General features: G+C 43.6%; 1 protein-coding gene across 5 annotated transcripts in view; it reads left to right on the plus strand.

Moving 5' to 3' along the window:
- LOC121573554 (active breakpoint cluster region-related protein-like) overlaps window positions 1-27,036 on the plus strand; it is a 233,031-nt gene that overhangs the window by 104,254 nt on the left and 101,741 nt on the right. For 3 of the 5 annotated variants that reach the window (XM_045222618.1, XM_041885631.2, XM_045222619.1), the window contains exons 3-4: window positions 21,479-21,577; window positions 25,888-26,073. In XM_045222618.1, coding sequence (XP_045078553.1) covers window positions 21,479-21,577; window positions 25,888-26,073 — 285 coding nt within the window. Of the gene's footprint in view, window positions 1-13,598; window positions 14,076-21,478; window positions 21,578-25,887; window positions 26,074-27,036 lie in introns of those variants that run through there. The other 2 variants (XM_045222620.1, XM_045222622.1) reach the window with 1 other exon arrangement.

Here is a 27,036-nt window from a genome sequence, read left to right on the forward strand (position 1 = left end):
CTGTAGACCACACTATCTACCAAGAGAGTTCTCATCTATATTATTCGTAGCCATCTATTTACCAGCACAAACCGATGCTGGCACTAAGACCGCACTCAACGAGCTGTATAAGTCCATAAGCAAACAAGAAAATGCTCATCCAGAAGCGGCGCTCCTGGTGGCCGGGGAATTTAATGCAGGCAAACTTAAATCTGTTTTGCCAAATTTCTACCAGCATGTCACATGTGCAACCAGAGAAAAAAAACACTCTAGACCACCTTTACTCCACACACAGAGACTCATACAACGCTCTCCCTCGCCCTCCATTTGGCAAATCTGACCATAATTCTATCCTCCTGATTCCTGCTTACATGCAAAAACTAAAGCAGGAAGTACAAGTGACTCGCTCAATACGGAAGTGGTCAGATGACGCGGATGCTACGCTACAGGACTGTTTTTTGCTAGCATACTCTGGAATATGTTCCCGGGATTCATCCAATGGCATTGAGGAGTATACCACCTCAGTCACCGGCTTCATCAATAAGTGCATCGACGACATCGTCCCCACAGTGACTGTATGTACATATCCCAACCAGAAGCCATGGATTATTTTTTTATTTTTATTTAACCTTTATTTAACCAGGTAAGCCAGTTGAGAACAAGTTCTCATTTACAACTGCAACCTGGCCAAGATAAAGCAAAGCAGTGCGATTAAAAACAACAACACAGAGTTACATATGGGGTAAAACAAAACATAAAGTCAAAAAATACAACAGAAAATATATATACAGTGTGTGCAAATGTAGCAAGTTATGGAGGTAAGGCAATACATAGGCCATAGTGCAAAATAATTACAATTAGTATTAACACTGGAATGATAGATGTGCAAGAGATTATGTGCAAATAGAGATACTGGGGTGCAAATGAGCAAAATAAATAACAATATAGGGATGAGGTAGTTGGGTGGGCTAATTTCAGATGGGCTGTGTACAGGTGCAGTGATTGGTAAGGTGCTCTGACAACTGATGCTTAAAGTTAGTGAGGGAGATAAGTGTCTCCAGCTTCAGAGATTTTTGCAATTCGTTCCAGTCATTGGCAGCAGAGAACTGGAAGGAATGGCGGCCAAAGGAGGTGTTGGCTTTGGGGATGACCAGTGAGATATACCTGCTGGAGCGCATACTACGGGTGGGTGTTGAGCTAAGATAAGGTGGGGATTTGCCTAGCAGTGATTTATAGATGGCCTGGAGCCAGTGGGTTTGACGACGAACATGTAATGAGGACCAGCCAACAAGTGCGTACAGGTCACAGTGGTGGGTAGTGTATGGGGCTTTGGAGACAAAACGGATGGCACTGTGATAGACTACATCCAATTTGCTGAGTAGAGTGTTGGAGGCTATTTTGTAAATGACATCGCCGAAGTCAAGGATCGGTAGGATAGTCAGTTTTACGAGGGCATGTTTGGCAGCATGAGTGAAGGAGGCTTTGTTGCGAAATAGGAAGCCGATTCTGGATTTAACTTTGGATTGGAGATTCTTAATGTGAGTCTGGAAGGAGAGTTTACAGTCTAACCAGACACCTAGGTATTTGTAGTTGTCCACATACTCTAGGTCAGACCCGTCGAGAGTAGTGATTCTAGTCGGGTGGGCGGGTGCCAGCAGCGTTCGATTGAAGAGCATGCATTTAGTTTTACTAGTGTTTAAGAGCAGTTGGAGGCTACTGAAGTAGTGTTGTATGGCATTTAAGCTCGTTTGGAGGTTTGTTAACACAGTGTCCAATGAAGGGCCAGATGTATACAAAATGGTGTCGTCTGCGTAGAGGTGGATCTGAGAGTCACCAGCAGCAAGAGCGACATCATTGATATACACGGAGAAAAGAGTCGGCCCAAGAATTGAACCCTGTGGCACCCCCATAGACTGCCATAGGTCCAGACACAAGGCCTTCCGATTTGACACATTGAACTCTATCTGAGAAGTAGTTGGTGAACCAGGCGAGGCAGTCATTTGAGAAACCAAGGCTATTTAGTCTGCCAATAAGAATGCGGTGGTTGACAGAGTCGAAGCCTTGGCCAGGTCGATGAAGACGGCTGCACAGTACTGTGTATTATCGATCGCGGTTATAATATCGTTTAGGACCTTGAGCGTGGCTGAAGTGCACCCATGACCAGCTCGGAAACCGGATTGCATAGCGGAGAAGGTACGGTGGGATTCGAAATGGTCGGTGATCTGTTTGTTAACTTGGCTTTCAAAAACTTTCGAAAGGCAGGGCAGGATGGATATAGGTCAGGCAACATCTGCACCGAGCTAAAGGATAGAGCTGCCGCTTTCAAGGAGCGGGACACTAATCCGGACGCTTATAAGCAATCCCGCTACGCCCTCAGCCGAACCATCAAACAGGCAAAGTGCCAATACAGGACTAAGATTGAATCCTACCACACCGGCTCTGACGCTCGTCGGATGTGGCAGGGCTTGCAAACTATTACGGACTACAAAGGGAAACCCAGCCGCAAGCTGCCCAGTGACTCAAGCCTACCAGACAAGCTAAATGCCTTTTATGCTCGCTTCGAAGCAAGCAACACTGAAGCATGCATGAGAGCATCAGCTGTTCCGGACGACTGTGTGATCACGCTCTCGGTAGCCGATGTGAAAAATACCTTTTAAACAGGTCAACATTCACAAAGCCGCGGGGCCAGACAGATTACCAGGACGTGTGCTCAAAGCATGTGAGGACCAATTGGCAAATATCTTCACTGACATTTTCAACCTCTCCCTGACTGTGTCTGTAAAACCTACATGTTTCAAGCAGACCACCATAGTCCCTGTGCCCAAGAAAGCGAAGGTAACCTGCCTAAATGATTACCGCCCCGTAGCACTCACGTCGGTAGCCATGAAGTGCTTTGAAAGGCTGGACATGGCTCACATCAACACCATCACCCCGGAAACCCTAGACCCACTCCAATTCGCGTACCACCCCAACAGATCCACAGATGATGCAATCTCAATCTCAATTGCACTCCACACTGCCCTTTCCCACCTGGACAAAAGGAATGCCTACAGTACCAAAAAGGGACTCCGTCTTCCAGCTGATGGTGCTGCCTCGTACACAAATTCATGTTGTTACTCCTATGAACAGAGAAAGTGAAATATTCCTAGATATTAGAAAAACCCAAGCCGCTAATAATAACAGCAACGCAAGCCTATAGATATACTTTCCTACTCATTCATTATGGCTGCAGTACTTGTTGTAGTGCTGAGTGGAAATAGGAAGAACGCGCATTTTATGGCTTATAAAAGTGTTGAATACAAAGTGTTGACAGTGCTGAGTAAGAACTTAAACATGAACTCACTCATAAAAACAGCAGCTGTATTCGTTGACAGTCTCTCTCTAGTAATTTTTTTTAACGTTTTGAAATCTCACAGTATCAACTTTGCTGGAGCTTTCTTTTATGCCTGTTACGTTACGGCAGGCATGGTAATCTGAGCCATACGATTGGCCAGCGGTAGGCCTATAGGGCACTTGATTTGATCTCCGGGCCCGCCGGGAAGGCAGAGTTTGTACCTTAAGCCACATGAAATGGTTCAAAATGGCAACAATTCGCCTACCCGGCACGCAGGGCAGCTGAATCAGGTGCACCTACTGCCAACAGCCCCCAAAAAAAAAAAAAAAAGGAACACAAGGCTTTATCGTTGGGTTTTTTACAGAAATGTTTGGCGATTGACTAGGAATGACTTGGAGATCGACCAGTCAAAACACAGTTTGAGAAGAAAGCCACTATGCTTTGTGGGTAATGAAGTCCTCCACTACCCACTTCCTGTAGGCCCATGTAATTAACCACTAGAATTCTATCTTCACAATAACACTGCAGGTGCTGCATTCACAGCCTCGGAATGACATCGGCAGCTATTAGCATTAAGCTACAATCTGCTGTCCTCACACTGCATCGTTCTTAGCCCCAGGCTAAGACTGTCCCTGGGCTAGCTTATCCTGTGTTCACACAAGCATTTGTTAACCCTGGGCTAAGCTTTAGCCATGGGCTAAGGATTCACGTGTATTCCAATGCCCTGAGCTAACGGACAAACACAACATGCGACCAACAATCTATCTCGGCCACACAACCAATGTTATAAGTAAGGTATTTATTAAGACATTATTTCCTCTTGCTTCAAGCCTAGCATTTTGTTTCCAACAGTGATGGTTTATAAACTTTGCTGTCTGCCTGTCTGACCTCGGAAACAATGTTTCACTTTTGAAATGTGATCTCGCCCCTGTACAGAGAATGCTGTGCACGGTTGAGACAAACCTTTCTGATCCAGGCAAAATCATGCAATATTATTATTATTATTATTATTATTATTATTATTATTATTATTATTATTATTATGCATAGTAATATCGAATTAAATGTCAATAAAAAAGCTATGAAAAAAGATGGAAATTTAGTGTTTGTTGCCCTTCCAGCTGTAGAGTTCGGTTTTTTTTTTCAGAAGGAAGGATGAAATAGTAGAAATGTACTTATCAAAATAGCTGCAGAATGCGTCACAGGCATCACAAGAATATGCAAAATAAGTGTAGCTTTTGTGATTGGACAGTGAAAATACTATGCGTTGTTCTTTACCTTGTTTCCACTGGCTATTTTGGCACCGTGTTTCCGGGCTAGCCCCAAAAAGCCGGTGCTAACCCTGCTCCGGAGCAGGGCCAACTAGCCCTGGGCTAAGGTTGGTGCTTGCCCACTTTAGAATGTGCATGTGTGAACACTCGCTTAACCCCGGGCTAAAATCTCCCTTAGCCCAGGGCTAAGCAGGCTCTTAGCCCTGGACTAAGGTGCAGTGTGAATGTGCCTAGGATGTCAGAACTCAGCACAGCAGATAACCCATTTATGGCAGCATTGCTATCAGTTTAGTATAAGTAACCTGCATGACAAAGGGACAAGAAATAGGCCTGACTTTAATGACTGTCTGAATGGTAATACACTAACCCAGTTGTTGGGAATACCCCCTCAATGAGCAGGACCCAAGGGGTGCTGTACTAATGCCAGTGGTGGGAGTAGTGACAATAGGTCAGTAGCACTGTGTGTGTGCAGGTGTGTCTCTCGATCCTCACACACTGGGCTCTTGGCAGGGACAGAGCTGACCCCGTCCTGACCTCTCTTTAAACAAAGGCCTCAGGCTGACTGAAAGGTTGTGTGTGACAGCCATACAAAAATGGAATTTGTGTAAATAGTTAATGGAAAAAAGCTGATGCTTGGAGTGTGGTTTGTAGTGTTACTTCTCACTGTAGTGTGAACTAAGGAGAGACAGCTTTTAGTCAGAAACTGACTTATTTTATACACCTGAAATCTCTACTTCATGCTGAATAGAACAACAGTGTCAGTTGTTCCAACAGAGTAGCTAGCAATCATATGACCCAACAGGTTTCCTTCCTCTTGTACTATTGTACTGGACAGGCCACTGGTACAGCTCCTTCTCCACCTAGTGGTGGGAGAGAGACAGCGCACCAACAGACATTTCCTCTGCAGCAGTAACTTCTGCAGTGGGCTTACACAGCAAATTGATCTGCAAAAGGATGACTCATGAGAGGCAATGGTCAGAAGACATAAGCCTTGTTCACATTGGCAGTTTGAAGTGACTCAAATCCTATTTGTTTTGCATATCCGATTCGAATCTGTTATTTTTCCTGCAGTCTGTATAGCCAACAAATCTGATATTTCAAGCCACATGTCAAACCACCATCGTAGGTGGTTTGAAATCAGATACATTGATTCCTGGCCATGCGACTTGTGTCTGAATGGTGAGATCTGATTTATTTTCCTTCAAGGGCTTTTTAGACTGTTATTTGGCATATCTTGTTGCTTGCAAGCTACTCTGTTGACAGTTCGAGAAGAACATGTGGTAGCTAACTACTGAAACACCACTGAGGTGAGAGATGCTCACACACATACAGCTTATGTAGCTAAGTATACTGTAAAACTCACACCATATCACACACATTAATAGATTTCTTCAGTTGGATAAACGTTTTTAGTAATTGAAGAAGTCTACATATTGTGAAGTATAGGGAGAGAGACAGATGTTCACACACACAGTTTATGCAGCTAGGTCTACTACTGTACAACTCACACACATATGCATAGCAATGTATTTAGGCATGATCATTGATCATACTGACCTGAAGTATTGATTAAATTTGGACAGGGAACAGTCAATCTGATTTTGTTCATCTAAATGCAAATCATTAATCTCAGTGATTGACAGTATACAGGTATTATTTCATGTTGACTAACCAATCACAGTGAAATGAGGTTAAATCTAGTCATGATCAGTTTCATATATTTCATTCAGGTAAATATAGTAGATTGGATTGATAGCGGCGTTGACGTTGTTGGTTGGCTAGCAAGCAAAACTTGACGTTGCACCATCGTTCACTTTTGGGAAAACTGGTCCAGCCATTTGGTAGCTAGCTATCGTTACTTCAAATAAAGCAAAATTATGTACTAATATGAAAGTGCAATTGTAAACTATAACGTATAAACCCACCATAGTGATGTCGGTGAAGAAGTTACAAGACCATGATAGTTGCCTATGGAGCAGCAAGAGGAATTGCCCCTCCCTACCGTCAGGCTCTGCTCAAACCCTACATCCCAACCTGAGAACTCTGTTCTGCCACTGGTCTCTTGGCCCTCCCACCCCTACAGGAGGGCAACTCCCTCTCAGCCAAGTCCAAGCTCCTCTCTGTCCTGGCACCCCAATAGTGGAACCAGCTTCCCCCTGAAGCTAGGACAGCAGAGTCCCTGCCCATCTTCCGAATATATCTGAAACCCTACCTCTTCAAAGAATATCTTAAATAATCCCCCCCCCTCTCTTAATAGCTCTGGCTTTGCTGATAGCTACTTTGAGAGAAAATGTACTTACTATGACTGTGATATGTGTCCCACCTAGCTATCTTAAAATGAATGCTCTAACTGTAAGTCGCTCTGGACAAGAGCGTCTGCTTAATGACTTAAATGTAAATGAGGTCCCAGGCGGAGAGTTCTCGGTTGAATGTGGACATGCATTGGACAGTCCTTGCACTTTGAAACCCACACCCATGGTGACGTATAGCACCGCCCACTGGGCGAAATGGCGCAAAAAAGACTGTGTCCCCAATCAGCCTACACCACTGTGCACACACCCGGCGTTACTATGACAAATAGCGCAGCAGATGATTGCTATCTGAACACACACATTAGATTTGGTCACTTGTAACTTGCCGTATGGACAGTCAGTATTCCAAAACGGATTTGAGAAACTAAACTGATTTGAGAATTAAGGACTGCAGTGTGAACAAGGCTATAGTGGCTATTCATTCCTGCCAGGAAGACTGTCTAAAATCTGAATTTGCTGTTGATTGAGCAGTGATGAGTATCTAGTGTTGGGTTGAAAACTGAAGTGTCAATTAATTATGCAAATGTAGGCTAGTTACTGTATGAGTGTTGTTAAATGGAGACTTTCTATATTTACATTTACATTTACATTTTAGTCATTTAGCAGACGCTCTTATCCAGAGCGACTTACAGTTAGTGAATACATATTATTTTATTTTTTTATACTGGCCCCCCGTGGGAATCGAACCCACAACCCTGGCGTTGCAAACGCCATGCTCTATCAACTGAGCTACATCCCTGCCGGCCATTCCCTCCCCTACCCTGGACGATATGTAAAAATAGAGTGCATTGGGAAAGTATTCAGACCCCTTCCCCTTTTCCACATTTTGTTACGTTACAGCCTTATTCTATAATGGATAAAATAAACAATTATCATCAATCTACACACAATACCCCATAATGACGAAGCAAAAACAGGTTTTTAGAAATGTTTGCAAATGTATTAGAAATAAAAAACAGATACCTTATTTATGTAAGTATTCAGACCCTTTGCTATGAGACTTGAAATTGAGCTCAGGTGCATCCTGTTTCCATTGATCATCCTTGAGATGTTTCTACAACTTGATTGGAGTCCACCTGTGGTAAATTAAATTGATTGGACATGGTTTGGAAAGGCACACACCTGTCTATATAAGGTCCCGCCGTTGACAGTGCATGTCAGAGCAACAACCAAGCCATGAGGTCGAATGAATTGTCCGTAGAGCTCCGAGACAGCACTCCACCAATCAGGCCTTTATGGTAGAGTGGCCAGACGGAAGCCACTCCTCAGTAAAAGGCAGATGACAGCCCACTTGGAGTTTGCCAAAAGGCACCTAAAGGACTCTGACCATGAGAAACAAGATTATCTGGTCTGATGAAACCAAGATTGAACTCTTTGGCCTGAATGCCAAGCGTCACATCTGGAGGAAACCTGGCACCATCCCTACGGTTAAACATGGTGGTGGCAGCAGCATCATGCTGTGTGGATGTTATTCTGCTGCAGGGACTGGGAGACTAGTCAGGATCGAGGGAAAGATGAACGGAACAAAGTACAGAGAGATCATTGATTAAAACCTGCTCCAGAGCGCTCAGGACCTCAGAATGGGGCGAAGGTTCACCTTACAACAGAACAACGACCCTAAGCACACAGCCAAGACAACAAAGGAGTGGCTTCGGGACAAGTCTCTGAATGTCCTTGAGTGGCCCAGCAAGAGCCCGGACTTGAACCCGATCGAACATGTCTGGAGAGACCTGAAAAAAGCTATGCAGTGACGCGCCCCATCCAACATGACAGAGCTTGAGAGGATCTGCAGAGATGAATGGGAGAAACTCCCCAAATACAGGTGTGCCATTTTTACATTTTACATTTTAGTCATTTAGCAGACGCTCTTACAGGAGCAATTAGGGTTAAGTGCCTTGTTCAAGGGCACATCGACAGATTTTTCACCTAGTCGGCTCAGGGATTAGAACCAGCGACCTTTCGGTTACTGGCACAACGCTCTTAACCACTAAGCTACCTGCCGCCCATCTGTGCCATGCCAAGCTTGTAGCGTCATACCCAAGAAGACTCGAGGCTGTAATCGCTGCCAAAGGTGCTTCAACAAAGTACTGTGTAAAGGGTCTGAATACTTATGTAAATGTGATATAAAATATGTTTTATTTTTTTATACATTTGCAAAAAAATCAAAAAAACAGTTTTTGTTTTCTCATTAGGGGTTATTGTTGTTATATTGATGAGGTAAAAACAATATTTAATCAATTATAGAATAAGGCTGTAATGTAATAAAATGTGGAAAAGGTCAAGGGGTCTGAATACTTTCCGAATGCACTAAAAAAATATATACGCAACATGCAACAATTTCAATGATTTTACTGAGTTACAGTTCATATAAGGGAATCAGTCAATTGAAATACATTTATTAGGCCCTAATCTATGGATTTCACATGACTGGGAATACAGATATGCATCTGTTGGTCACAGATACCTTTAAAAAAATAAAAAGGTAGGGGCATGGATCAGAAAACCGGTCAGTGTCTGGTGTTACCACAATTTGCCTCGTGCAGCACGACAAATCTCCTTCACTATTGGTTGTGGCCTGTGGAATGTGTTCCCACTCATCTTCAATGGCTGGGCAAAGTTGCTGGATATTGGCGGGAACTGGAACATGCTGTCATACACGTCGATCCAGAGCATCCCAAACATGCTCAATGGGTGACATGTCTGGTGAGCATGCAGGCAATGGAAGAACTGGCACATTTTCAGCTTCCAGAAATTGTGTACAGATCCTTGCTACTTGTGGCTGTGCATTATCATGCTGAAACATGAGGTGATGGCGGCGGATGAATGGCACTTCAATCGGCCTCAGGATCACGTCACGGTATCTCTGTGCATTCAAATTGCCATCAAATGCAATTGTTCATTGTCCGTTGTCCGTACCAAAACCTCACCGCCACCATGGGGCACTCTGTTCACAACGTTGACATCCGCAAACCGCTCTTCCACACGACGCCATACCCGTGGTCTGTGGTTGTGAGGCCGGTTGGATGTACTGGCAAATTTTCTAAAATGACGTTGGAGGCAGCTTATGGTCGAGAAATTAACATTCAATTCTCTGGCAACCGCTCTGGTGGACATTCCTGCGGTCAGCATGCCAATTTCACGCTCCCTCAACTTGAAACATCTGTGGCATTGTGTTGTGTGGCAAAAAACTGCACGTTTTAGAGTGGACTTTTATTGTCCCCAGCACAAGATGCACCTGTGTAATGATCATGCTGTTTAATCAGCTTCTTGATATGCCACACCTTTCAGGTGGATGGATTATCGTGGCAAAGGAGAATTGGAACACAGGACTGATGGTTGCTGATAATGGGCCTCTGTACACCTATGTAGATATTCCATAAAAAATGTGCCGTTTCCACCTACAATAGCCATTTACAACATTAACCATGTCTACACTGTATTTATGATTAATTTGATGTTATTTTAATGGACAAAGAAATTGCTTTTCTTTCGAAAACAAGGACATTTCTAAGTGACCCCAAACTTTAGAACGGTAGTGTGCAGTGGGGAGAACAAGCATTTGATACACTGCTAATTTTGCAGGTTTTCCTACTTACAAAGCATGTAGAGGTCTGTAATTTTTATCATAGGTACACTTAAATTGTGAGAGATGGAATCTAAAACAAAAATCCAGAAAATCACATTGTATGATTTTTAAGTAATTAAAATGCATTTTATTGCATGACATGAGTATTTGATCACCTACCAGTAAGAATTCCAGCTCTCACAGACCTGTTAGTTTTTCTTTAAGAAGCCCTCCTGTTCTCCACTCATTACCTGTATTAACTGCACCTGTTTGAACTCGTTACCTGTATAAAAGACACCTGTCCACACACTCAATCAAACAGACTCCAACCTCTCCACAATCGCCAAGACCAGAGAGCTGTGTAAGGACATCAGGGATAAAATTGTAGACCTGCACAAGGCTGGGATGGGCTACAGGACAATAGGCAAGCAGCTTGGTGAGAAGGAAACAACTGTTGGCGCAATTATTAGAAAATGGAAGAAGTTCAAGATGACGGTCAATCACCCTCGGTCTGGGGCTCCATGCAAGATCTCACCTTGTGGGCCATCAATGATCATGAGGAAGGTGAGGGATCAGCCCAGAACTACACGGCAGGACCTGGTCAATGACCTGAAGAGAGCTGGGACCACAGTCTCAAAGAAAACCATTAGTAACACACTACGCCGTCATGGATTAAAATCCTGCAGCGCACGCAAGGTCTCCCTGCTCAAGCCAGCGCATATCCAGGCCCGTCTGAAGTTTGCCAATGACCATCTGGATGATCCAGAGGAGGAAACGGAGAAGGTCATGTGGTCTGATGAGACAAAAATAGAGCTTTTTGGTCTAAACTCCACTCGCCTTCTTTGGAGGAAGAAGAAGGATGAGTACAACCCCAAGAACACCATCCCAACCGTGAAGCATGGAGGTGGAAACATCATTCTTTGGGGATGCTTTTCTGCAAAGGGGACAGGACGACTGCACCGTATTGAGGGGAGGATGGATGGGGCCATGTATCGCGAGATCTTGGGCAACAACCTCCTTCCCTCAGTAAGAGCATTGAAGATGGGTCGTGGCTAGGTCTTCCAGCATGACAACGACCCGAAACACACAGCCAGGGCAACTAAGGAGTGGCTCCGTAAGAAGCATCTCAAGGTCCTGGAGTGGCCTAGCCAGTCTTCAGACCTGAACCCAATAGAAAATATTTGGATGGAGCTGAAAGTCCGTATTGCCCAGTGACAGCCCCGAAACCTGAAGGATCTGGAGAAGGTCTGTATGGAGGAGTGGGCCAAAATCCCTGCTGCAGTGTGTGCAAACCTGGTCAAGACCTACAGGAAACGTATGATCTCTGTAATTGCAAACAAAGGTTTCTGTACCAAATATTAAGTTCTGCTTTTCTGATGTATCAAATATTTATGTCATGCAATATTATGCAAATTAATTACTTAAAAATCATACAATGTGATTTTCTGGATTTTTGTTTTAGATTCCGTCTCTCACAGTTGAAGTGTACCTATGATAAAAAATTACAGACCTCTACATGCTTTGTAAGTAGGAAAACCTGCAAAATTGGCAAAGTATCAAATACTCTTTCTCCCCACTGTATATGAGAGGTAGTAGCAATAATTTCCCTGCGTGTCTCAGTCAGTTCCATCAGGATTTATCTTTCCTCTTTAAATCACGCAATCTGCTCTGCTTTATGTCAGCAATACTGCTGCCTCAGGAGAACTTCAAGGTTCTCCTTCCACCGACCACCATCCCTCTCTCTCATTGGTCACCTGATCAGCATGTTGACCACTGGTTGGTTGGCCGGCCTGCAGAGCTCTGAGGAAAGGGGAACCACTCAAACCCAAATTGACGCCTTTTTCTCCATGACTTGCAGGAAGCCATTTTCCTATTTTGAAGGTTGAAGAGATTGTGTTTTTAGATGTCTGTTTGCTGCTTCTTCAGTTAGGATCTCCCTCACTGTTTTCTCACATCCTGTTTTTTTAAATGTAATATCCTAAATTAATTTGATATAAAATGTAATGTGTCTGTACACTTGTAAGGTATGGTCAATAGAGGTGAAAATAAGACATTTAATTATTTCACCCTTACATTATTTGCAGAACTGAAAAGCTATAAATGCTTATCTCTTGTGAAATGCAGGTTAAAAGTTAGAGGTTCTAAAATTGTAAATAAAACCCCTAACAGAAAACCTCTGTTGTGGCAACAGTGTCCCTATGTCTAACAGGGTCACATACTACTTCTAATTGACTAGATCTTTTCATGGACACTATTTTAGACCCTCTCCATGGAGTCTGAAGGCTATTAGACAGTGGGAGGTCCATTCCACAGGCCTGTTATAAGTGTCTGTCTGTCCAGTCACTGACTCACTGTTTGGTTGTGCTGACCTCACAAGGGAGCATGGCCATGGGTCTATTAGGGGAAAACCAACACTGACACTTATTTTATTTGCTAAGTCACCACCCTGCTGGAAACATACCCTCAGCAATACTGAAGGGCACCCTGTGTGTGTATGTGTGTATGTGTATGTGTGTGTGTGTGTGTGTGTGTACTCATGCATGCGGACATAATAAGTAATGTCTTTTATGTTATGCACTCAGATCTTCATCACCAGATCACACTGGAATTTAGAAAGATCAGTTTGACTGCTGAAAATATGTATTTTTAAGTAATGCTTTAATTCCAAGTGCTGGCTGTCTTTTTTTATACATCATCAAATATAAACCATCTATTTCTGTTATGTCCATTTCTTTTCATTTATCTACTTTATATGTGGTAATGCGTTACTCACAAAGCCATTCTACTCCTCTCTTTGTATGTGGTGATGTTTCTTTGGTCCCGAAGCCATTCTACTATAGGCCTACTCTGTGGTTGTGCAGAAACCTCTATCTATTCAGGAAACAGCATCTGAACTCTGATCTATAATTACAAACACCTAGAACAGCATTCACTCAGAGAGAGAGAGAGACCCTGTGAGGAAGTGGTTGGGGGTTGTGCTCTCTGGCCGTTGCTGTGGAGAGAGGAGGAGAGGTGGTGGGAGGCCTCATCGACAGAGGCGGAACAGTGACAAACACCAGAAAGACAGACGGGGGAAGGGAATGAGGTAGGCGGGGCTCGCTCTCTCGTCATGTTCGTTTGTGTTACGAGGCGAGTGTGTATGTGTGTGTCTGCTGCGCACAACACCAGCAACAGCTGAATGAAGTGGAGCTCCAGCTAAAGGCTATCTGGCTCTTAACAGAAGGAACAAGAAGAGGAAGAAAATAAAGACAGACAGAGAAGGAACGCCAGAGAGACTAAACAGCAGAACGTTAAATATTTCAAGGAGGGCTGAGGAGGGTTGTGGGCCCTGAAGGAAGGACTAGACCGGCTTTCTGTACTGGAGGAAGGACTGATGTGCCAGGGCAGGCTGAGAGAAGCCTGAAGAAGGAAGGGACAGAACAAAACGGAGAGAAGGAGCAAGAGCGCAAGCAGGCCTTGTTAGGAGGACCATGGAGGTAGATGAAGAGAAGGTGTTGTGCTACTTGGACAAAGTGTTGGAGGATGAGGATGTGTTTGAGTATGGAGACATGGACCTGGAGAGTCTACTAACACCAGGAGACATGCTGATGACTCCTGTCCACAGGCAGTTCAGGGTGAGTCTCAGGCTGCATCCACAATGGCACCCTATCCCCTATAAAGTGCACTTATTTTGACCAGATAGGGCTTGACAACATAGGGCTTTGGCCAAAAGTAGTGCAATATGTAGGGAATATGGTGCCATTTCAGATTTGTCCTCAGCCTACCACTAAAACAGCAGGAAGAAACTGCCAACGCACCACTGCTTGCTCACTCATACACAGGCTAGGTCTGTACTGTGTGCCTGGCTAAAAATAACCAAGTGGAAAGTCTTATTGGTGTCTTTTCACAATGTGGCGTCACTGCGTGCTGTGCGTGTGTGTGTATGTGTTTGTAGACCTCCGCTGTGAAAGGGTTGTGTGTGTGTGTGTTGGCCAGAGCGCTCCTATTGACACCTCAACCTGATGGGTGGAGACATGGTCCAGTCTGAACCAGATTTACTCTCCTCCTGTCACATTGTATTTATCTCTGGGGAGAGGAGAGATGGAATGAAGGAGAAAGAGAGAGAGAAGAAGTTAATGCTGTCAGAATAAAACTTTCGGTGACATCACTTGCACTGACTGACGTGTGTGTGACAGGGAGACCATGAAGTGGGTGTGTGTTCCTACAGGTAGGGCTTAACCACATAGTGCTTTGGCCAAAAGTAGTGCACTATGTAGGGGATAGGGTGCCATTTCAGATTTGTACTCAGCCTACCACTGCCCCTCTACAAGGAGGGAAACCGGATTTGACAGGGAGAAGAAACTGCCAACGTGCAGGCTAGGTCTGTACTGTGTGCCATCAGTATAAAACTTTCAGTGACGTACCTCGCGCTGACTACCGTGTGTGTGACAGGGAGCCCATGATGTGTGTGTGTTCCTAACGGTTGAGTTGGAATGATAAAGAAAGTCAGTGCTGTTCTTAGCCAGCCTCTTACCAACTGAGTCACCTGGTTAGAACACAATAACCAGTGCACCACTGTGATTGGGAAAAGAACATTGAACTCAGCTTGGTTGAGTACTGTACAGTACAGGCAAAGTCATAAACTAGGCAGGTTTCTTAGAAAAGGTGCGGCAAACTCCTAGGTCACGTTTAGTACGCAAACGTTGTGGACCGTTGCAGATAGAAATGTCATCAGTAGAGCTGATGTAGTTCCTTATTATACATGTCAGAAAGGCATGTTTGTTGTTCTACAGAATATACAGTCATGTGAAAAAGTAAGTACATCCCCTGGAAAGTTGTCCGTCTGTCCATCCGTCCGTCTGTCCCGTCTGTCCCGTCTGTCCGTCTGTCCGTCCGTCCATACATACATACATACATATTTGGATACATACATACATATTTGGATACATACATACATATTTGGATACATACATACATACATATTTGGATACATACATACATACTTATTTGGATAAAGGTTACCCAATTAAAATAAACAAAAATGCTTTTTCCTTATGCAGAAAAAGTTAGTACACCCGTACCTTTACCATCACATAAAATGGCTAAATTAGAATCAGGTGCATCAAAACAGGTGCAAATGATTAGAAAGTCATTAGAGAGAAACTTAGGAGGGTCCAGCCTGCCATAAAGATTAGAAACTTGGTCTTGTTTGGTCTTAACCATATGGGTGTGTGGTAACACATCATGCCAAGATCAAAAGACCTATCCGAGGCCCTCAGAAGAAAGGTTATTGATGCCCATGAGTCTGGGAGGGGTTACAAATCCATTTCCAAGCAATTCGAAGTACAGTTGAAGTCTGAAGTTTACATACACCTTAGCCAAATACATTTAAACTCTGTTTTTCACAATTCCTGACATTTAATCCTAGTACATAGTCTTAGGTCAGTTAGGATCACCACTTTATTTTAAGAATGTGAAATTTCAGAATAATAGTAGAGAGAATGATTTATTTCAGCTTTTATTTCTTTCATCACATTCCCAGTGGGTCAGACGTTTACATACACTCAATTAGTATTTGGTAGCATTGCCTTTAAATAGTTTAACTTGGGTCAAACGTTTCGGGTAGCCTTCCACAAGCTTCCCACAATAAGTTGGGTGAATTTTGGCCCATTCCTCCTGACAGAGCTGGTGTAACTGAGTCAGGTTTGTAGGCATCCTTGCTCGCACACGGTTTTTCAGTTCTGCCCACACATTTTCTATAGGATTGAGGTCAGGGCTTTGTGATGGCCACTCCAATACCTTGACTTTGTTGTCCTTAAGCCATTTTGCCACAACTTTGGAAGTATGCTTGGGGTCATTGTCCATTTGGAAGACCGATTTTGCGACCAAGCTTTAACTTCCTGACAGATGTCTTGAGATGTTGCTTCAATATATCCACATAATTTTCCTTTCTCATGATGCCATCTATTTTGGGAAGTGCACCAGTCCCTCCTGCAGCAAAGCACCCCCACAGCATGATGCTGCTACCCCTGTGCTTCACGGTTGGGATGGTGTTCTTCGGCTTGCAAGGTACCCCCTTTTTCCTCCAAACATAACGATGGTCATTATGGCCAAATAGTTCTATTTTTGTTTAATCAGACCAGAGGACATTTCTCCAAAAAGTACGATCTTTGTCCCCATGTGCAGTTGCAAACCGTAGTCTGGCTTTTTTATGGCGGTTTTGGAGCAGTGGCTTCTTCCTTGCTGAGCGGCCTTTCAGGTTATGTCGGTATAGGACTTGTTTAACTGTGGATATAGATACTTTTGTACCTGTTTCCTCCAGCATCTTCACAAGGTCCTTTGCTGTTGTTCTGGGATTTATTTGTACTTTTCGCACCAAAGTACGTTGATCTCTAGGAGACAGAACGCGTCTCCTTCCTGAGCGGTATGACGGCTGCGTGGTCCCATGGTGTTTATACTTGCGTACTATTGTTTGTACAGATGAACGTGGTACCTTCAGGCGTTTGGAAATTGCTCCCAAGGATGAACCAGACTTGTGGAGGTCTACACATATTCTTCTGAGGTCTTGGCTGATTTATTTTGATTTTCCCATGATGTCAAGCAAAGAGGCACTGAGTTTGAAGGTAGGCCTTGAAATACATCCACAGGTACACCTCCAATTGACTCAAATGATGTCAATTAGCCTATCAGAAGCTTCTAAAGCCGTGACATCATTTTCTGGAATTTTCCAAGCTGTTTAAAAGCACAGTCAACTTAGTGTATGTAAACTTCTGACCCACTGGAATTGTGATACAGTGAATTATAAGTGAAATAATCTGTCTGTAAACAATTGTCCTAACCGACTTGCCCGACTTGCCAAAACTATAGTTTGTTAACAAGAAATTTGTGGAGTGGTTGAAAAATGAGTTTTAATGACTCAAACCTAAGTGTATGTAAACCTCCGACTTCAACTGTACATCATTCCACTGTCCGACGGCTCATCTACAAATGGAGAAAATTCCACACCACTGGCAATCTACCTAGGACAGGCCGTCCCACCAAATTCAGCCCAAGAGCTGACCGAAAGATGCTCATAGAAGTCTCTAAGATCCCCAGGGTAACATCAAGGGATCTACAGGCCTCTCTTGCCACAATCAATGTCAACTGTCAGAAAGAGACTGCACAAACGTGGCCTACATGGGAGGTCAGGAAGGAAGAAGCCTCAAAAAAGAATATCAAGACATAACTGACATTTGCCAGACAACACCTGGGTAAAGACCAAAACTACTGGAACAATGTGCTATGGACAGATGAGTCATAGGTGGAGTTGTTTGGCCGCAATGCCAGACCTATTGGCGAAAACCAAACACTGCCTTTGAACAGAAGAACCTCATACCAACCGTAAAGCATGGAGGCGGTGTCATTATGGTTTGGGGCTGCTTTGCTGCCTCAGGGCTTGGCCAACTTGCCATCCATTGAGTCAACAATGAATTCTGTATTGTACCAGAGAATTCTTAAGGAGAATGTGAGGCCATCTGTTAAAAAGCTGAAGCTGAACCGAACATGGATCTTGCAACAGGACAATTATCCAAAACACAAAAGCAAACCTACAACAGAATGGCTCAAAAATAAGAAATGGAGGGTAATGGAATGACCGAGTCAAAGCCCAGATCTCAATCCTATCGAAATGCTGTGGGGGGACTTGAAGCTGGCTATGCATGCAAGAAAGCCATCGAACAGGACACAGTTGAAGCAGTACTGTAAAGAACAGTGGGCAAAAATTCCTTCCAGTCGATGTAAGAGCCTAAAGGCACAGATTCACATTTTAGTCATTTAGCAGACGCTCTTATCCAGAGCGACTTACAGTTAATGTATTCATCTTAAGATAGCTAGGTGGGACAACCACATATCACAGTCATAGTAAGTAAATTTTTCCTCAGTAAAGTACAGTGAGGGAAAAAAGTATTTGATCCCCTGCTGATTTTGTACATTTGCCCACTGACAAAGAAATGATCAGTCTATAATTTTTATGGTAGGTTTATTTGAACAGTGAGAGACAAAATAACAACAAAAAAATCCAGAAAAACGCATGTCAAAAATGTTATAAATTTATTTGCATTTTAATGAGGGAAATAAGTATTTGACCCCCTCTCAATCGGAAAGGTTTCTGGCTCCCAGGTGTATTTTATACTGGTAACGTGCTGAGATTAGGAGCACACTCTTAAAGGGAGTACTCCTAATCTCAGTTTGTTACCTGTATAAAAGACACCTGTCCACAGAAGCAATCAATCAATCAGATTCCAAACTCTCCACCATGGCCAAGACCAAAGAGCTCTCCAAGGATGTCAGGGACAAGATTGTAGACCTACACAAGGCTGGAATGGGGTACCAGACCATCGCCAAGCAGCTTGATGAGAAGGTGACAACAGTTGGTGCGATTATTCGCAAATGGAATAAACAAAAGACCTGTCAATCTCCCTCGGCCTGGGGCTCCATGCAAGATCTCACCTCGTGGAGTTGCAATGATCATGAGAACGGTGAGGAATCAGCCCAGAACTACACGGGAGGATCTTGTCAATGATCTCAAGGCAGCTGGGACCATAGTCACCAAGAAAACAATTGGTAACACACTACGCCGTGAAGGACTGGAATCCTGCAGCGCCCGCAAGGTCCCCCTGCTCAAGAAAGCACATATACATGCCCGTCTGAAGTTTGCCAATGAACATCTGAATGATTCAGAGGAGAACTGGGTGAAAGTATTGTGGTCAGATGAGACCAAAATGGAGCTCTTTGGCATCAACTCAACTCGCCTTGTTTGGAGGAGGAGGAATGCTGCCTATGACCCCAAGAACACCATCCCCACCGTCAAACATGGAGGTGGAAACATTATGCTTTGGGGGTGTTTTTCTGGAAAGGGGACAGGACAACTTCACTGCATCAAAGGGACGATGGACGGGGCCATGTACCGTCAAATCTTGGGTGAGAACCTCCTTCCCTCAGCCAGGGCATTGAAAATGGGTCGTGGATGGGTATTCCAGCATGACAATGACCCAAAACACATGGCCAAGGCAACAAAGGAGTGGCTCAAGAAGCAGCACATTAAGGTCCTGGAGTGGCCTAGCCAGTCTCCAGACCTTAATCCCATAGAAAATCTGTGGAGGGAGCTGAAGGTTCGAGTTGCCAAACGTCAGCCTCAAAACCTTAATGACTTGGAGAAGATCTGCAAAGAGAAGTGGGACAAAATCCCACCTGAGATGTGTGCAAACCTGGTGGCCAACTACAAGAAACATCTGACCTCTGTGATTGCCAACAAGGGTTTTGCCACCAAGTACTAAGTCATGTTTTGCAGAGGGGTCAAATACTTATTTCCCTCATTAAAAATGCAAATCAATTTATAACATTTTTGACATGCGTTTTTCTGGATTTTTTTGTTGTTATTCTGTCTCTCACTGTTCAAATAAACCTACCATTAAAATTATAGACTGATCATTTCTTTGTCAGTGGGCAAACGTACAAAATCAGCAGGGGATCAAATAATTTTTTCCCTCACTGTAGCTATCAGCAGTCAGAGCTAGATGAATGTTTTGTTTAGCATAATTTATCCAGGTTATTTCATTTGAGATGAAATGTCTTAAGCAACGGACACCTGGTAGGACCTGGTAAGAGAGAGACTGTACTCAGTTCTGGTGGTTCAGTCTCATGCCACTAACCAGTAAGACCTCTTACCCTTGACAGTGGAAGTGGAACCTCCCATGTCCAATCACTGTGATGACATTGGTGTTAGTCGGATCCGTGAGGTCATTGGGGTTAATAAGGGGAGGTCCCTGTTCCTCCGTCTTCCTGCCTGTCTCTCATCATTACTTTAGAATTCCAAAAACGGATGTACAAATTGCAGATTGCCACTGTAAGTCTTAGTGTGAATACATTTAATTTAAAGCATATAAATGGGAGTGCTCAAAAAGCCTCTAAATTTGGTTTACAGGCTGTTAGTCTTCTGGGTGGGACTTCCCCAAGACTGAGTAATACAACAACTGTACCATTTATGTAATGTTTCCAAAAGGGTATTAAACCCTTGTTGTATTTTCCAGATGTGTTTGGTATTAAAATAAACAGCCAGTATTTTATTAATACATGTGATCTGACTGTTGAGTCTTCTCCTATTCTCCTTTCACATGAAATAGTATTCATACTGAAATCCATACTGACTACTTTTAAGGAACTGGATGGACAAAACGGGTTAATTCAACCCTGAGAGCCACATGAGTGGGAAGGAAATGTGATATGGGTTTGCATTGTCAGAACCGAGCCCTTTGATCACACAAAAGCACCTGTCTAGGGCTGTAGCTTACATTGTGCTCTCTGGGTGGACACTGTATGTGTGTCACCTATTGAAGGCTAGTGTGTGTCGTTTTGAAAGGCACCCCTGGTGTGTGTGTGTGTGTGTGTGTGTGTGTGTGTGTGTTTGTTTTAGTAGGACAGCAGACAGGGTGAGCTCATGGTCCTGCTTTAACAAGGAGTGTCTGAGCCTGCCCAGCCTTGTCCACACACACCACAGGCACTCGTGCTCTCTCTCTCACAACACATGCACGATTCTCTCTCAACCCACACACACACACACACACACACTCCCTCACACTCTCTTTCTACCTCCTCCCTCACTGTCTCTCAGGGCCAAAACAAACACCTCCACTTGGACTCGACTGCCCTATGCCTGCCTAGTACCCATGACTCATCGTGAGAAGAGAGGGCACCAGGAAAATGGCCTCTCTTGTACAAATACAAACATATGTGCACTCGTGCAAGCTATGTACACAGTACACAACAATTCCCATCAAGACTTGAATCCTTTCCTTTCCAGTGAGAGGCCTCACTTAAAGGTATGAGCCAGTCCATAGTGTTTGTTGACGTGGCTGTGACTCTACTGACAGATCCAATGTGTTTACTACAGTATTGTGTTGAACACCACCATGCCCGGCCACCGCTGATTTGACATACTGTAGTATCATAGTAGTGTATAGTAGCATGTATGACTGATGTCCTTTTCTTTCTGTCTCTGCAGGGTGACATAGAAAAGGGTATGGAGATGAAGAAACTGGTTCTGTCTGGCTTCCTGGCCAGTGAGGAGATCTACATCAACCAGCTGGAGGCTTTGCTACTGGTGAGACGCACACACACACACTCACTATCAAGGACACGATATGGCGGCCTTTCCCCCGCTCTTCCCTTTCCTTTATGTAGTGCTGTCTGTGTGGGACTGTGCTGGACAGCATTAGCCCTCAGGCCAGTGTGTCAGCACCATGGTGGCTCCAAGTAGAGCCGCATGGGAGACTGGGTTTCTAAAAGCATTATGCCTTTTCGAGAAGCTGTGCTCTCATCTCTGTGAGTGATATTAGTGGATAGTGGTCGGTCATATTTAGAACAGAAAAAAAGGCCAAGTGTTTCCTGAACCAGAGAACACATTGACTGTGTCCCCCCTGCAACTGCAGCGTGATGTCACATCCTGTCTCTCTCTGCACTACTGCAATATGTTCAAAGTACAGTTTGTTCATGAGCAAACCATGAGATGTAGCACTTAACAGGGTTCAATTTTACACACCAGTGTCTTAAACAGAAACAGCAGTTAGAAGTGCGGCAGGTAGCCTAGCGGTTAGTGTTGGGCCAGTAACCGAAAGGTTACTGGTTCAAATACCTGAGCCGTCAAGGTGAAAAATCTGTGCCCTTGAGCAAGGCACTTAACCCTAATTTGTAAAACAACACATTTCGCTGCACCTCTCCGGTGTATGTGACAATAAAACATATTTGTAAAAAAAATTATATAACTACAGTGGGGAAAAATTTATTTAGTCAGCCACTAATTGTGCAAGTTCTCCCACTTAAAAAGATGAGAGAGGCCTGTAATTTTCATCATAGGTACACGTCAACTATGACAGACAAATTGAGAAAAAAATTCCAGAAAATCACATTGTAGGATTTTTAATGAATTTATTTGCAAATTATGGTGGAAAATAAGTATTTGGTCACCTACAAACAAGCAAGATTTCTGGCTCTCACAGACCTGTAACTTCTTCTTTAAGAGGCTCCTCTGTCCTCCACTCGTTACCTGTATTAATGGCACCTGTTTGAACTTGTTATCAGTATAAAAGACACCTGTCCACAACCTCAAACAGTCACACTCCAAACTCCACTATGGCCAAGACCAAAGAGCTGTCAAAGGACACCAGAAACAAAATGGTAGACCTGCACCTGGCTGGGAAGACTGAATCTGCAATAGGTAAGCAGCTTGGTTTGAAGAAATCAACTGTGGGAGCAATTATTAGGAAATGGAAGACATACAAGACCACTGATAATCTCCCTCGATCTGGGGCTCCACGCAAGATCTCACCCCGTGGGGTCAAAATGATCACAAGAACGGTGAGCAAAAATCCCAGAACCACACGGGGGGACCTAGTGAATGACCTGCAGAGAGCTGGGACCAAAGTAACAAAGCCTACCATCAGTAACACACTACGCTGCCAGGGACTGCATGTTATCAGATCTTCAACCAAAACTTAATATAAAGGGAACCTGAGTGAACAAATAACACAACAATTACATACTTACTTCATTTCCTTAACAAAGTTATGCAACACCCAATGCCCCTGTGTGAAAAAGTAATTGCCCCCTTACACTCTCAATAACTTTAGCTGCAATGACTCCAACCAAATGCTTCCTGTAGTTGTTGATCAGTCTCACACGTCGCTGTGGAGTGCACTCCACAGTAAGAACCTCATACCAACAGTCAAGCATGGTGGTGGAAGTGTCCCTTAATAGAAGGGACCATGAATTCTGCTCTGTATCAGATAATTCTACAGGAGAATGTCAGGCCATCCGTCAGTGAGCTGAAGCTGAAGCGCAGCAAGGTCATGCAGCAAGACAATCAAGTCTACATGAAAATGGCTAAAAAGCAACACATTTGAAGTTTTATAACGGCCTAGTCAAAGTCCAGACCTAATCGCAATTGAGATGTTGTGGCAAGAGTTGAAACGAGCAGTTCATGCTTGAAGACCCACAGATGTTGCTGAGTTAAAGCAGTTCTGCATGCAAGAGTGGGCGCAAATTCCTCCACAGCGATGTGAAAGAGGGGCGGCAGGTAGCTTAGTGGGTAAGAGCGTTGTGCCAGTAACCGAAAGGTCGCTGGTTCTAATCCCCAAGCCGACTAGGTGAAAAATCTGTCGATGTGCCCTTGAGCAAGGCACTTAACCCTAATTGCTCCTGTAAGTCGCTCTGGATAAGAGCGTCTGCTAAATGACTAAAATGTAAATGTAAATGAAAGACTGAACAACAACTACAGGAAGCATTTGGTTGTGGTCATTATAGCTAAAGGTGGCACAACCAGTTATTGAGTGTAAGGGGACAATTACTTTTTCACACAGGGGAATTGGGTGTTGCATAACTTTGTTAATTAAATAAATAAAATAAGTATCAATTTTTTGGTTATTTGTGAACTCAGATTCCCTTTATCTAATATTAGATTTTGGTTGAAGATCTGAAATATGCAAAAATTGAGAAAATCAGAAAGCGGGCAAATACTTTATCATGGCACTGTATGTTGTTACAGCCTGAATTAAAAATTGATTAAATATATTTTTTTTCTCCATCCATCTACACACAATACCCCATAATGACAATGAAAACATGTTATTAGAAATGTTTGCAAATTTATTGAAAATGACATACAGAAATATCTTCATTTACATAAGTATTCACACCCCTTTGCTATGACACTCCAAATTGAGCTCAGGTGCATCCATTTACCTTTGATCATCCTTGATGTCACTTCAACTTGATTGGAGTCCACCTGTGGCCAATTCAATTGTTTGGACATGATTTAGAAAGAACCACACCTGTCTATATAAGGTCCCACTGTTGACAGTGCATGTCAGAGCAGGAACTATACCATGAACAGTCTCACAGTCCCTGCTTTAGATCAATCAATCAATCAAATGTATTTATAAAGCCCTTTTTACAACAGCAGATGTCACAAAATGCTATACAGAAACCCAGCCTAAAACCCCAAACAGCAAGCAATGCAGATGTAGAAGCACGGTGGCTAGGAAAATCTCCCTAGAAATGCAAAAACCTAAGAAGAAACCTAGAGAGGAACCAGGTTCTGAGGGGTGGCCAGTCCCCTTCTGGCTGTGGCAGGTGGAGATTATAACAGTACATGGCCATTAAGGCCAGATATTTCTCCAAGATGTTCATAGATGACCAGCAGGGTCAAATAATAATCACAGTGTTTGTAGAGGCTGCAACAGGTCAGTACATCAGGAGTAAATGTCACTTGGCTTTTCATAGCCGGGCATTTAGAGGTTGAGATAGCAGGTGCGGTAGAGAGAGAGAGTTGAAAACAGCAGGTCTGGGACAAGGTAGCATGTCCGGTGAACAGGTCAGGGATCCATAGCCACAGGCAGAGGAGTTGAAACTGGAGCAGCAGCACGACCAGGTGGACTGGGGACAGCAAGGAGTCATCAGACTAGGTAGTCATGGGGCTCAGGTCCTCCGGGAGGGGAGGGAGAGAGAGAATTAGAGGGAGCATACTTACATTCACACAGGACACCGGGTAAGACAGGAGAATAACACCAGATATAACAGACTGACCCTAGCCCCCCGGCACATGGTCAGCAGTGGGTGAGAAAATAAATACATTTAATACATTTTCAGTTCAGGCTGTAACACAACAAAATGTGGAATAAGTGAAGGGGTATGCATACTCTCTGAAGGCACTGTAAGCCTATGAATCATTTGAAAAACTGATGTTTATTACAATGGGTCAACACAAGGGCATTTAGCCCATAGCATTGCTTATGAAAGCTAACATGCTGTAAGCTTATTAATCATTTTTGAATTGTAGCACTTATTATGACACTGATTTTCAACCTGGATGTGGAGATGGATGACCTTAGCAACACATGAATGATGTTTTGGTGTGATTCTGTTTTATTTGGAGGGAAGATGATGATAGTGATATCACTGCTCTTCTTTTTTGGATTTCCCTCAGGATATCTAAACTCTTATCTGTACTTGATAAGCCTGGGATCATCCGCCAATCCCAGGCTTATCAAGTACAGATAAGAGTTTAGCTATCTGGAGGGAAATCCAAAAAAGAAGAGCAGTGATATCAGTGTAGTGCACAGGCTTGATGCCTGTGCAAGCATATTTTTACTAACATTGTGGTATGTTTGGTCCGATTTGTAATCGTGGTGTGTTCAGAACTGTGTTTCCCTCCCTACTAAATGGAACAGCTCAGCTCTACTCTGTTCTCTAGTCTTTGGTCATGCTGCAGCGCCCGCCCCTAATAATAAAGCACTGCTGACCACCGCCCAGGATCATGATTATTTATGTTTTGAAAGTGTCAGTGCATGTATACACACATACCAGTACACACATAAACACACACTAACTCTCTTCTGAATGTGTGTGTGTGTGCAGCCCATGCGCCCCCTGAAGGCCACAGCCACCACGTCCCAGCCGGTGCTGACCATACAGCAGGTAGAGACCATCTTCTATAAGATCCAGGACATCTTTGAGATCCACAAGGAGTTCTACGACGCCCTCTTCCCTCACATCCAGCAGTGGGATGAGAAGGTCGCCGTCGGACACCTCTTCCAGAAACTGGTAAGGGTGACAATCAACCAGTCAGTCAGTCTGTCAATCAATCAGTCAATTATTCAACCAATCAATCTATCAACTTATCATCAAGCTCTTGATTTAGTTGAATTAGGTGTGTTAGTAGTACTGGGTTGGAGGACAACTTGGAAGTCTAGTTCAAATAAAATGTATTCCAGTGTCTGCCTGCCTGCCAGATGAAAATCTTTGCCAGTGCGTGTAGGCTTCCTGCCCCTCCCCCTCCGAAGCATAGTCTACTAGCCTACTGACGTTACAAGCGTTATTCAGAAATTAGGGAGAGAGATTTCTTATTAGAGAAAAATAGACTATAGTATCCTTATCACGTTTGACATTGGATTTATTAACTACAAAAAGGTAAGACGTTTTTATTTATATTCTGGTGCCGCTCTGCACTCGCAAGCTTGTTAGCTAGCTAGCTAGTTTTGGTATAACGTTATGCCAACTCTCTGAAGTTCAACTTCAAATACATTCAAAGTTCCTTCATAGAAGCCGGTCCTCCGTGTGTATAATTCTGTGGGCCTAATTTAGATAATGCATGTCATAACAACAAGATGCCCAGCGCTTCCTCCTCCGTCTCTCTCTCTCTCCCCACACGCAAAATTTGTCGCAAATCGCGCCCTACACTTGTCTGTCCAATGAATGTAATTAGCTTGCCCACTCCATAGCAAGTTGCTCTATCTGCTAAATGTCTAAAAATATATATATATTTCTGAGTTTTAAAAATGAACAAAAAGGAACGATATAAACAGTTTTTGGGGTTCGAACCGGTTCATAACTTTATTTTGCTGGTCAGAACAATGGAACGGAACAGAAAAAAGAATGGTTCTGTTCAGAACTAAACGATTAAAAAATAATTTTGGTTCAAACCCCTGATTGTAACAGCATAGATTTCACCTCCCTCTGTTCAATCTATACCCCTCTAGGATAAACATTAAATTACACTGGGGCCTG

Source organism: Coregonus clupeaformis, chromosome 9 (assembly GCF_020615455.1).
Source record: "Coregonus clupeaformis isolate EN_2021a chromosome 9, ASM2061545v1, whole genome shotgun sequence".
Classification (NCBI taxonomy): domain Eukaryota; kingdom Metazoa; phylum Chordata; class Actinopteri; order Salmoniformes; family Salmonidae; genus Coregonus; species Coregonus clupeaformis.